Consider the following 14,173-nt stretch of genomic DNA (forward strand, 5'->3'; position numbering starts at 1 on the left):
TAGTGGGGTTCGCTTGTTGTGTTTTCGTACCAGATTCCTCCCCAACTATCTTCAAGGCAATACAGAATCTGCACGTCCTTAGTTCAGAAGTGCATGTTCCCGAGGGAAACTGGGATCTTAGCGCTTGGTTCTGGGACTTCTTGCGATCTTAGGTTTGGAAGGTGTTTTCAGTCTTGCTGATCATTTTGGGAGTTCTGTTGTTCCTTTGTTGTTGTATCCAATGTCTACCTAGTATATGTTCGATGCTAGGGGGATGTTGCGCTCAGGCGATAGGTACGATATGACATAAAGTGTATGCCCTGGATAAAACCTCCAAAGAATATGTACTGAAAGAGATTTTAGTAAACAATCTGATGGCAATAGATATTTCCGACAGCGATTCAAGGTGTATGGACGATGATGCATGGAGTTATTTGCAAGGAGATCAGAAGTAGTTTAGCACTTGGCATAGGCCAAAAGGAGGGTTTGTCAAACTGGAAATTATATTGTGCCTCCCATTGCTATGAATATATGTATATTGGCCTAAGCCAAGCTGCTAACAAGCTACTTGTGAAGAAATTTGTGTCGCAAAGTCCTGACCCTAGAATCAATGTAAACTGCCATTTTAGGTTCTCTCTCCCTGTAAAGTTACCCTGCGAGTTAAAATGGTGGACAATGTCATTCAGAATAGAACACGGCCGTCATGACCCTGTGTACAGCTAATATGTAACTTGCCTGCAGGCCACTTGTTAGGGTCATGAACTGAGACCTTGTCCTTTGCTGACCTGTGTGTAATGGATTACCTGTGTCAAGGAAACTGATCTATGAACATATATTAACTGCAATGTCGTTTGAATAACTGAATGGGAACGCCTGTTTAACTACATTGTATAAACTATGTCCTAAGGCTTAATGTTAAACCTAGAGAATACACTGTTGCCATTTTGACTTGTTGATGTGTAAACCAAAGATGAACTAGATACATATAGACGAACAAATTAGAAGCGAACCTGGCACGAACCCTAGATCAGTAATGTATTTATGGAATAGTTAACCCGCAGTAGGGCTGGACATCAGGCTGAAAATTGTATAAAAGCCTGACTGTTTCAATGAATATCTGCACTCACTGAGCACACCGAACCACACTGGAGTTCGCTGTGTTGTACTGAGGGCCGATAGCTATCTGATTTGTCTTTGACTTTTTGTAACTGTTTAGCATAAAATAAAGACCTTTGTATGTTCCTTTGTAACCTGTGTTTGTTTGGTGTATTTCCTTTTGGGCTACCCAGCCTCATATTATTTCTTTGTTTTCACGGACCGACTAGGGAAATGTGTCTGTTCCAATTCCAACGCATTGCGGTGTGAAACAAGGATGCCCACTTGCAGCCATTATTTTCAATTTTTTTCTTCACGACATCGATCAAACTATTAATGGTGAGGGATCTTTCTCACCAAAAATTAATGGGTCACAAGTGAGTCATCTACTTTACGCAGATGACTTAATTTTGTTATACCTAGCACCAATTGGTCTCCAAAGTAAACTAACAGCACTGGAACGTTATGTTGAGAGAAATGAGTTGAATATAAATACAGCAAAATCAGAAATACTTGTGCTGAGAGACCTGCGTGGGCAAAGAACCTCTATTCGATCAACCTTTAAATGGCAGATAGAGAAAATATAACTTAACTCTATTACCTACACCAAATACCTGGGGATGAGGATCAGCTCCAGTTTGAATGATGCACCATGGGTCGAACACACAAAACTTAAGTGTTGACAACTGGCTACAGAGGCGATGTTTCTACACTAAAAATATGGCCTGTATTCCATGCTTCCAGTCCTAGAACCTCATTACGACCCAGGCGCTAATGGGTTAATGGCGCCGTAAAAGGCTGCGGCGCCGTTAACCTATTAGCGCCTAATTACGAGGTCCCTTTGCGGGACCCGACCTTAACGGCTGGTTTTACCAGCCGTTAAAGTAGGGTGCCGCAAAGGGACCTTGGTGCCAAGTACGGTGCCGCAACTTGCGGCACCGTACTTAGCGCTTTCCCCATTCCCATTGAGGCCTAGGGGGCAAAAATGGGAATGGGGAAGGGCCATGGCGGCATGGGGAATTACCGCCCGCCAACCTCGGAATGGGGTGGTAATTCCCCATTCCGCCATGGCGGACACCGGCATGGACCATGGTGCTAGTAGCACCATGGTCCTCCGCCTGGGTCGTAATGAGGCCCCTAGCATTTTTCAAACAAAAAGCTACCCCAGCGTTAACCTATGGGGCCGAATGTGCCCTGGGTTGCTCAGCCGATTTGTGGAACACGATTGACAATATCTTTTGGTCTAAAGTCTTTGGTTTATCAGGTGGGACTCCATCCACATGCATACGATATGAATTGAGCATAACATCTATCAATGCAACAGTGACCTGGAACACACTGGCCTTGTTTCGCAAAATGTCTTTGAAAGATCTTACCCTCCAGTTTAAAATTCTCGTAAATCCTGGGGAACATAATAAAAACTATGTCTTGTATCTATGGGTGCAAAGCTGTAAAAGCTTGCTTACAGAATTGGACACAGATCTTGAAATGTGACATAATCCTCCTGATCATGTCAAAAATAAACTATGGAGGCGTGTTTGGTGCGAGACCTGTGATCTTAGACGCACCTATAGACTTATGCAAGATGTTCCTGGTGAAAAACGAGTGTTAAATGAGATACACGGTCCTTGGAAACTCTTCCCTGATGCAAGAAAATGAAGACTTTACATGATGTTCTGCATGAACATGTTCAAAACTTGTGAAAGAACAAGATGTCCTCGGAAAAATCTTTGCTACTCAGCTACAAAATCAACTGAACAAATGGATTGAATCTACAAAACACACGGACCCTCGACAAACTGGATTTGTCAGAGGTGTCGGCTGTGGCTTAAACCTGCTAATGCTTAACATCCTAAAAATGGACGCAATAAGAGCAAATAAGAAAATCTATCTCGCATTTGTGGACCTATCCCAGGCATTCGACGGCATTGATCGGGAATTACTGTGGAAGAAAATGGCGACCTGGAACTGTACTCTTAGTTTACTTCTGGCGATTAAAGCTCTTCACACTGATACAGTGATAAGAGTGAGATTGAATCAACAAGGCCTTCTTTCTGACCCAATAAAAACCTACCGAGGTGTTAAACAGGGTTGTCCACTTGCCGCCATAATTTTTAACCTGTTCATTTCGGACTTGGGGATCGCTTTTGAAAACAACAACGCCTTTGCCCCAAAAATAAATGGAAACGAGGTAAATTGGCTCCTATATGCGGACGACCTAGTCCTCCTGGACCTAACCCCAATAGGCCTGCAACGGAAACTGTTCATACTCGATCAATATGTCATGCAAAATGGTCTAACAGTGAACTCCAAAAAATCAGTAATACTAACTCTGCAAGATCTTCAAAAACACAAAAACAGAGAGGGCACGAAAAGTTCAAATGGAGAATTGGGAATGAGTCATTAATAAGTGTTGACCAGACCATGTATCTCGGTATGTGCATGAGCTCCAGCATTAACGACTCACCATGGGTAGTGAAAATAAAGGACAAATGCAAACAACTAACCGCACAAGCCAGCCTACTAAACAAGAAATTTGGTAAACCCTCGTTAAAACCAGTTATGGACTTCTTCAAAATGAAATTCATTCCAGCAATAACATATGGAGCCAACTGTGCCCTAGGCTGTCCAGACGCCCTATGGCCATCACTCGAACATTATTTCTGGTCCAAAGTCCTGCGCCTCCCAACAGGCGTTCCAACAGCCTGTATAAGATACAAGCTAAACCTGCTGTCAATCAATGCAATGATAACATGGTCTACCTTGACTGAATTCAGAAAAATAACCATTGTCCCAACTGTACCTCAATATCAGATTCTGACTAATGCAGATCCAGGTCCGATAAATTGCATTCTGTCCCAATGGTTAAAACGTTGTGACAATATCTTAAGTGATCTAAGTACTAACAGAGAGCTACTTCATGCGAATCCTGGCAAAGTAAAATCCTTATTATGGCAACAAGATTGGATCGACACAGTTGACATTCGAGGAGCTCACAGAATCATGAAAACTTGCCCAGCAGAAGCAAGAAAACTGAATGCTACTCAATCTTACTTGCTAAAATTTCCAGACACCACACGTAGACTTCTGTACATGAAATTTTGTTTAAATCAATTTCCAACAAGGGAAATGCTAGCAATTCGCCAAACTAATGGCGATCCAATGCTGTCCTGTCGCTTATGTGGGGAAGAATTCGAAACCTTAAAGCATCTCACATTGTTTTGCCCTCAACTGCGACAGGAGCGATCTATTCATTTCAGACGACATATTATGACACGACCAACCATGTCTATTGAGGATTGGTGGGCCTTAATGCATCAAGACTCGGAACGTAGCCTAACGCTCGAACTAACTTTTTTTTTGGAAAAAATGAACGAAAAACTGGAAAAATACGAAAAAGAGAGTAAAGCTGTCCTAATCTCAGCCTGAATCAACAGCAATTGAAGACCTGGCACGGGCTGCGAAGACTTATGTCGTGGATTTATGTCTCATTCATCCCAATCTCTTTTTTAATCTGTCTATTTATGTTCTACTGTAAGACTGGAGCTCCTTTTATGGACCTATTAAGGACGAATCTTCTAATGCTCCTCTTGTTCTTCTTTCTTTCGCTTTCTCTTTTTCTTTTTCCTTACTTTTTTTAAAGGTTTGTAACAAACCAATAAAAAAAAAAAAAAAAAAAAAGAAAGAACAAATCTTTGGTTAAAAACCAATTTGCACTCTCATCTTTGTTGACTATGCAGTGAACCGAAAGAAACTCTACAACATCTCGTTTTATTCTGTGTGGGTCTTACTGAAGAAAGAAATCGCCAATTTGGAAGCATTATGGCGGAAAGATCGAGCTATTGTGTGAAAGACTGGTGGCAACTAGTGTTCGACGTAACAGATCGAAGGTTAATTCTGTCGTTAACTTTCTTCTTGGAATCAATGGCCACACGACTTGAATGTGTTGAGGACGCAGGAGCTGTCATTCTAAGAGCTTCTAGCCCAGTTTGAAACTGATTACTGTTTCCAAGAGTACGGCATTAGTTGCAATCCACTGTTCTATCTTTTTGTACAGAACATTTTTATAGTATGATGTACGAAGACTGGAATGACAGAATTCGCAAACTTCTTTCTTTTGTTATCGGGATGTCAATTTTGTTTTGTTCTGTGTTTTTCTTTTTTAAAGTTTTGTAACAAACCAAATAAAAAATAAAAAAAATATAGGGGAATATGTTAGTAGCACAATAAGCACACATTTATTTAAACAAATGTTCAACTTCACCTGGCTGGCTGCAATTGATGTATGAACAGTGGTGAAATACAGTTTATAAAGATGTGCATGATTTTACAGTTTAATACATTTAACAACATTTCTGAATGAAAGACATTTAACAGTCATGTCCTTACATTAGGTCTGTTCGCTCCAGGAGGTACTGCATTCATTAATGTGTACATGTTGTCGCCAGAGTTGGTTGAATCTGAAACGTATTAAGTCCATTAAAATGTAGCCATCAGCATTACAGTCAAACATTGTTCTATTAATTGGAATACTTTTTTGATGGAGGCTTGTGGTGAAATCTTACAAATTCATAAAAACGCACAGAGCGCACTGCTCTTTGAAATGAACACCTGAATCGGAGTAGAGCAGTTAATCGGGTAACTCGGAGTGCAGGCTTACTCCAACACCATAAACCTGTGTTCCAAGCAAGCTATTGGCTGCTCGTGCCCTCACTCCACTGCAAACTTCTTTCTTTTGTTTACAAGAAAGCCCTGCACTTAACGTTTTCTCCCCAGGTGTCGCTGCTGCACCCTAATCGTTCCATAGAAATAGGAGGTGGTGGCCTCCTATTTTTACTTCTCATTCTATTTGTGGCCATTTTGAATTCTGTTAAGCCTATTTTCATGAAAAGAGTTCTTGATAGAATTGCTACTGCTGCCCAGCGTGGTAACAATGACAAGTCACAGGGCAGCAAGTAGTACCCAGAGATAACAAAAAGCACGTACCCCTCGTTTAAGACCCCAGCTAGGCTCTGAAAAGATAGAAAATAGCTGTAACACTGCCGAGGTTGCAGCTAACTTGGTACCTTTCTGGAGCGAAATGGCACACTTTAGATTTGACACACACAAAAACGATAAAAAAATGTCCACTACAAACCCTACCCCAAAGCTTGTGTGGCTCCTACATCAGCTTTAAACTAAGCAAAGGAAGACATCATGGTATTTATCTTTAAATCTGCTACATAAAACTAGCACCAGGATAACAATTGCTAACTCGAAGAGGCCCAAACCTGGTCAACTGTCAGTAAAGCAAAGCATTTGAACACATAGCACACACACAGGTTTAATGAAAACACACTTAAGTGACCAATTTACAGAACAGAGAAGGCAGAGATTGCTTAAGTGAGAGTCAGACAAGAGCACTTTCTGCCAGGAATTAGTAACAGGCAGTGTCTTCATGCTTGTATAAGCAGATAAAGAGGTTAGGACGCGATAAAAGGTTATTCACCCTCATTTGCAGGGTGATGCAAAACAAGCTGAGACTATCATACAATGTAACAATAGTGATGAAGAAAAGGACGGCTGTGTGTCCTAGTGGAGCTGAAATATAGCCCAGAGATATGCAGGATACATAAGGTAACAAACGTGTTTTGGATACAGAAAGCTGAATTGTACAGGACCAAAGGGTTTCGCTTTCGCCTCACACTGACTTTGCAAGTCAATCACCCAAGAAGTGCTTGCTGATGACAGTTTAAAACAGGACTGATTTATATTATGTTTTCATATCGCAAATCATCTGCTATACATTTTTAAGAATATTTCACAATACCTTTCCAACAATGCCATCTTTTGTTTACTCATACACCGAGCCTGCAGGATGAACACACATTACAATATACTTGTATTGGAGGGTTTTTGCCTAATGCCCTTACATCATTCATGATTAATATCCCTAACAATTATACATTCCGTATAATTAATATTTATGACCCTCTGGGCCAGTTGAAAATTAAGACATGGTCCTATGTTAAGTATCTTAGAATATTGGTACACACATTTCCCCTTAATCCTGATTGTGTTGTTCGGGGACTTCAATGTCAAACGCCCAATCAGAAACCCAGTGAGAGGGGAGCGGGGAGGTCTGTTATAATAGGTTCGAGATCCCAGAAGCAGAACAACTTCAGTGGACCCCATAAGCACAACAGTGGACCCCATAAGCACAACAGTAGACCCCATAAGCACAACTTCTGTAAACGGCCTACAATTCAGAGAGGGTTTTTTGGTACAATAAATTCTGGGACTGTGATCAGATTATGCTTAATGGTCATGTGATGGGGGTTATTCCAGGTAACTTCACAATAGTGTATGGACACAACTGTTCTATTTTAGATTATGTATTTATAATCAGTCAGTTTGTGACTATTATTAAAATGATAGTCTGGAAATGTATGGAGAGTGCTCATCTGCCATTAGTCATGACCTGGAGATGATCATAAGGGTAACAGAATAATTTGAGAAAAAACATACTTGCTCGGATAGCACTGTATAGCACGTTAATCGTAACCTCAATGCTGACAGCCTTACAAATGTGAGCAGGGAGTCAGGTGAGACGACATGGATCTTGGAAATGTTTTTACTTTAATAACCATAATTAAGGAAACCTTCTAGTTAACAGGGCACATGTGTTACTTCCCATAAAGGGAACCTGGGAAAAATATATGATCCACTGACTATACGCAAGAAGAGGGAGTTCAGGAGGAATTTGAGATTAGGGGATAAAGAAACTCTCCTGGATCCTCAATTTCGTGTTAGACCAAGGCATGATTTAAAGCAAAGATACAAGAATTGGTTTATCGTCCACAAAAGCTCTATTTGGAAAGCATATTGTCAGGTAGGAATACAAGTCTGGATGCTCAAGAGACAGGAACATTTTGGACTCTTATTAATAGGACACCAAGCAAGTAGACTATAAACCAATTGAATTGCGTCCAGTGGCATATTTAGAGAGATTATATTAAGGATACTTATATTGCTCAGCGTAAAGAGCCTAGTAGCGGCTGCTCTGAATATCCACCCATAAGGCATCATACTGCCAGCGTGGTAACTAGCATCACCTGTATAGATTCCCTAAAGGCACTGAATGCCTCTGGGCCTGATGGCCTTAGTAATATGGCGCTGAAGCGCACACACAGAAATGGGCTCAGATTGTGTATACTTTGTTCTACATGATAAACTAATGTCATCCGTCCTCATGGGGGGGAAGAGTATTTTGATCCAGATTTGTAAAACTGGTAGTAAACAAAATCTTTAAAAATACAAGTTCATAGCCTTGATAGATCCTTCTAATAAGATATGTGTGAAGTCTACTTACTGATTTAATAGTGGGCTAATAATACCTAGATTCTATCTATATACCTAGCATCGCTTTCTGGGGAAAGAGGCTGCCTCATAGACAGCCTACCTAAACTACTCCTATGCCTTTGAAAGAGGATTCTAAACCACCTTTAGTTTACGTAGCACAAGTGAGCCATTGACAGTGGCCTGCTTAAGATGATTGTGCTTTTAGATAATACTAATGGAATGGTTCTGAGCCATACAAAGAGAGAAAGTAGAATCCCTGCGCTTTATGCAAGAACAATGACTACCCCTGAACACCTGGCAGTTTTGCTATCGAATAGAAGAAAAAGTTACTTACCTTATCTGTTAACGTTCTTTCGATGGGATGTTCCTCCGACGTATTCCACATCTATGACAGGTAATGACCACAGCTGTGCTGCTTCGGAAAATTCTTCGGCGTAGGCGTCCTGCGTCGATGACATCGATACGTTGTCCCTCGAGGGCCTCCGTCGAGGGTCGACGTCACTGGATGTTATTATATATAGGACGCACGGCGCCCATAGCCTCAGTTGTAGTTTTTTCCCAGAACGTGTGGCACCAATCTCCTGCCAGTTTGACTGCAGAAACCCTTGCGGAAACGTAAGCTGCAATCGCATAAGAAATTCTGTAGAGGGGCAGGCTGGGAGGGTTCGATGTGGAATACATCAGAAGAACATCTCATCGAAAGAAAGTTACCAGATAAGGTAAGTAACTTGTTCTTCGAGGGGATTCCACATCTATGACAGACTCCCAAAGCAGTACCAACATATGGAGGTGGGAAAGAGAATTTACAATTTCATAAATTTAGAATGCCCAATCAAATTGCTCAATAGAGGACTGCCTTACCAAAGGGCAAATCCTGCCCCTGGATAGAGTCCAAGGAATAATGTCTCACAGAAGTATGGACAGAGGCCCATGTGGCTGCTTGGCAAATATTGCTTCACAAATGTTACGAATGGGAACACCCCTCTGTAGGGCAGTGTAGTGAGCCTGTAAGCCTACTGGAGGGTCCTTTCCCGCCAAACGGTAACACTCTGAGATCGTCAAAATGATCCATCTGGACAACGTCTGCTTGGAAACAGCCTGACCTAAACGCCTTCCAGCATAACCAACAAAGAGCTGATCGTCCACTCAGACCCGGGACATCCGTGAGAGATAGAAACTCAAAGCTCTCCTAGGATCCAACCTATGGAGCCTCTCCTCTTCCATACCAGTATGTGGAGGAGGATAAAACGCCAGAAGAATTCTGGCTCAAATGGAATTCCGACACAACCTTCGGAAGAAAAGAAGGCCGCACCCTAAGGACAACCCTGTCCTTACGGAACACAGTGAAGGGTGGTTTGGCGGAAAGTGCCTGCAACTCACTCACTCTGCGTGCGGAAGTAACCACAACTAACAATACAGTTCTAAAGGGCAACAGTCGCAACGGACAAGAATGTAAGGGCTCAAACGGAGCTCCCATTAGGAACTTTAAAACCAAATTCAAATCCCATCCCGGCACCTGGAAAGGCGATGGTGGAAACACATGATCTTAAAATAAGAACATTCCTCAGACGAGCGCTTAAATATGGACAGCGCCGCCAGGTAACCATTAATGGTACCTACTTGCAGGCCCTTGTGGACTAAAGAAAGCAAAAAAGACAAGACCAAAGGAATGGAACATTGGAAAGGATCCACATTCTGTACCCTGCACCAGTCGCAGAACTTTCTCCAACGGCAATGGTACAGGGATTTCGTTGCAAGCCTTCTGGCCGAAAGCAACATCTCCATCACGTCTTGGGGAGGTCCCAATCCTTATACCTCAACCTTTCAGATACCAAGCATGAAGGCTGAGAGACTGGACCTCTGGATGGAGAACCCGACCCCCCTCCTGTGAGAGCAGATCGTGTCGGTAGGGAAGACGGCATGGAGGGCAGATGGACATGTCGAGAAGGTCCAGGTACCACGTTCTCCTGGCCCATGCCGGAGCAATGAGGATCATCCAGGAACCGAACCTCCGCAACACCTGCGGAATAACGGGGACTGGAGGATACGCGTACAGCAGTGGGAAGGACCAATCCACCACGAACGTGTCCCCTAATGCTCCTCTTGGAGGAAATTCCCGCAAGCAGAATCTTTCGCACTTCCCGTTGACACTGGTGGTGAAGAGATCCACTTGTGGGGTTCCCCAAAGGGCGAAGATCTCCAAAAGAACTTCCTGAGGCAGCTCCCACTCGTGAGAGACCGTGCTCTGCCTGCTCAGAGCGTCCACCGCCGTGTTTTCATCTCCGGCCAGATGAACTGCCGAGATCGAAATTTCCTGCTGAATTGCCCAGAACCAGAGCTGTATCGCCTCCCTGCACAACGGGAGTGACCCTGCCCCCCCCCCTTTTTTGTTGAGGAAGTGCATGGCCACTATATTGTCTGTCATAATCAGGACATTCTTCCCCCGCACATGCGGCAGAAAAGCCTTCAGGGCTAGCCTGACGGCCCTCAGCTCTAACAAATTGATGTGGAGTCTGGACTCCGACAGAGACCAACGGCTGCTGGCTGTCAACTCGTTGGCATGAGCTCCCACACACGTGAGGGATGCATCCGTCACGATCGTCACCTACGGCCAAGGTTGCCAAAATGGAGCACCCTTCGTCAGATTGCCTTCGACAGACCACCACAGAAGATCCTGGGCGACCGAGGGTGGAATCTGAATGGGATCCGACATCCTGCCGGAGAACTGCGACCACTGCATCTTGAGAGCCCACTGCAGAGACCTCATCCGCAGCCTAGCCTCTGGCACCAGGAAAATGCAGGATGCCATGAGGCCGAGCAACCTCAAGAACTCTAATGCCGGGAGACACTGGGCACGTTGAAATTTGTCCGGCATCTGCAGAATGTGATGAGCCCTCACCTGGGGAGGTGAACACAACCCCAGGGAAGTGTCGAGCACTGCTCCGATGTATTGGAGCCGCTGGGTAGGTGTGAAATGGGACTTCTTTAAATTGAGGGAGAAGCCCAGCTTGTGAAGGGAGTGGCAGGTGACGGACAGATGATCCAGGGCTTGCTCGGGAGAACGTGCCCTGATCAACCAATCGTCCAGGTAAGGGTAGACATGAATCCCCTCTTTCCTGAGATACGCTGCCACCACCACCATCAGCTTGGTGAAGACCCTAGTGGCGGAGGTCAATCCGAATGGCAGGACCCGAAACTGAAAATGAGGTTCGCGGTTGGCGACTCGCAGGTACTTCCTGTGCTTTGGATGAATTGGCACATAAAAGTAAGCATCCTTGAGGTCGAGAGACACCAACCAATCTTGAAGTTGAAGGGCCTGGAGGACTTGAGAAAGAGTTACCATCTTGAACTTGTCCTTCCTGAGGAGCTTGGTCAGCCAACGCAAGTCCATGATGGGTCTCAATCCCCCGTCTTTTTTCGGGATAAAAAAATAAGGGTAATACCATCCCTTGTTCCTCTCCCCTACAGACACCAGTTCTATGGCGCCTTTCTCCAGCAGCGATAGGATTTCCTGCGCAAGGAGCGGATCCGGACTTCCCTGGTGGATTGTCGTGAGGCCTCTGCCGAAAGGGGAGACAGTAGCCGTGGGTTATGATCTCCAGAACCCACACATCTGAAGTAATGGCATGCCATTCTCCAAGATGCTGAGCAAGTCTGCCCCCAACCGGCGAACCATGGGACATGGCCTCATGACTGAGCGGACGCGGCTGCGGCAGTGCCTGAGAGCAAAGAGGCAACTGCCCGAGCGGCTTTGGCACCTCGAGTACCTTGCTGTCCACCTCTGGTACCCTGGTGGCCCCTTTGACTGGCAGCTCCTCTCGATCTACCAAAGGAAGAGTAGTACTGAAAGGAACCTCCCCTCCATTGCTGTTCCGTAGGACGAAAAGGCATAGGTTGACGTACTGCAGCACCCAAAGACTTTGCTGCAGCTTTGGAGGTCTGCACCCTCTCAAGGCTCTCGTCAGCCTTGCTGCCAAACAGATGGACACCATCAAAGGGCATATAGAGAAGCCGGGATTGCACATCAGGAGCAAACCCCGACTTCCGCAACCACGCAAATCTGCTTATCACGGTGCTCGCAGCCATGGACCGACTGACATAGTCTGCCGTGTCCAAACCCAACTGAACGGCTTCACACATGGCATCCTTGCCGTCCTGCATGAGGGCTAGAAAACCATCCCGTTCCTCCCCTTCGGGAATATGCTCAGCCGCCAAAGAGGTATCAAGACCACTGGCGGCAAGGACTGACGGAGTTCTTCCATCTGACTGTGACCAGACAACAGGTCATCAGGGACAACAGGAGGCACAACCATCTCCTCATCAGACCCTTCTTCCACCCAAATATCATCCAAAGGTTGGAATAAATCCAATCTGGGTGGAGGAACAGAGAAGGGCTCAAAAACAGGCCTCACGGACTTACTGAGAGCCTTCCTCAGAGTTTCCACAGCCCTCCGGGGCACCTCTGGCAAATCCTCCACAAACGGCATCTAGGGCGCCGATGAAATCGCCGTTGACGTCGACCGAGGCGCTGATGACATCGACAACTGCTTCAAGGCCGTAGCCTCTCGAGAATCCCTCAACGGACATGGCGCCGATGGCGTAGACGCCTTTTTAGAAGGCTTCACAGGTTCTGACGGTCCCAACCGGGACCTCGACGGCTCCCGATGATCGTGCCGACCGCCCAAGCTCAAAGGCGTGCATGTGGTGGCCCTAGCCCGTTCCTTGCCGGCTTCTCTCGAATGCACAGACGGAACAGTGCCTTGCGATTCGAAAATCGCTGTCATCTGCTGGCGGAATGCCTCCGATTCGGCCGGCGACGAAGACTTTGTGGGACAAGTCAACTGCCTTCTCGCGGAGTCCTCCGACGAGGACGGGGAAGGCGACCGATGACGGCGCTTCCGCGAATGCCTAGAAGAGGCAGAGGAATGGCGGGAACCACTCTGAGGCCCCCTGGACTTTCGCCGACGCAGAGAATCGCCCCTCGAGTCGTCAGTCGAAAGCCCAGCGGATTTCGACCTAATGGGGCTTAGACACCCTACCTACCGTTAATTTCGTCTTCCGTTCCCGCAAGGCCTTCGATGTCAGGGACTGGCATTCATCGCAGTCGTTGGTGGCGTGGCTTTCACCTTGGCACCAGAGGCAGACGTCGTGCGGGTCCGTGATGGACATCTTCGAACCGCAGTCCCGACATTTTTTAAAGCCCGACTTCGGGGTAGAAGAAGATGAAGACATCATTTTGAAGTAGAAGAATTCGCGCCCAGATTCCGAGCAAACACGTTTGCGGAAAAAACGGAACTGAGGCTACGGGCACCGTGTGTCCTATATATAACATCCGGTGATGTCGACCCTCGACGGACGCCCTCGAGGGACAACTTATCGACGTCATTGACGCAGGACGTCTACGCCGAAGAATTTTCCGAAGCAGCACAGCTGTGGTCATTACCTGTCATAGATGTGGAATACGTCGGAGGACACAATCCCCTCGAAATGTTGTCATGGCTGTACCTGTTAGACCATCTAGAAACCAGAAACCAATTCATATTACCCTTGTGTGTTTGATAAACATTAAATGCTATAAACATGCTATACACATTTATCACTAAAACAGCATGAATTTATACTTGCAATATAGTTTCTTTTATACTCCAACACATACATCAAGAATGCACTCACTCTTTATTTAGCATTAATATATATTTGTTCTCCAGTAGAGAATAGGGGCATGGCAGCAGTGCAGGAGCGTCCTTATTGAGCTCAG

The 14,173-nt window shown here is 45.2% G+C and overlaps 1 protein-coding gene across 11 annotated transcripts in view; it reads right to left on the bottom strand.

Annotated features, from left to right (window-relative positions):
- The window catches only part of SSBP2 (single stranded DNA binding protein 2), a 1,952,970-nt gene that overhangs the window by 73,940 nt on the left and 1,864,857 nt on the right, over nucleotides 1-14,173 (bottom strand). For all 11 annotated transcript variants that reach the window (XM_069627566.1, XM_069627564.1, XM_069627563.1 and 8 more), the window contains one exon: nucleotides 5,464-5,534. In XM_069627566.1, the coding sequence (XP_069483667.1) occupies nucleotides 5,464-5,534 (71 nt within the window). The remainder of the gene's footprint in view (nucleotides 1-5,463; nucleotides 5,535-14,173) is intronic.

Source organism: Ambystoma mexicanum, chromosome 6p (assembly GCF_040938575.1).
Source record: "Ambystoma mexicanum isolate Mex_15411 chromosome 6p, UKY_AmexF1_1, whole genome shotgun sequence".
Lineage (NCBI taxonomy): Eukaryota > Metazoa > Chordata > Amphibia > Caudata > Ambystomatidae > Ambystoma > Ambystoma mexicanum.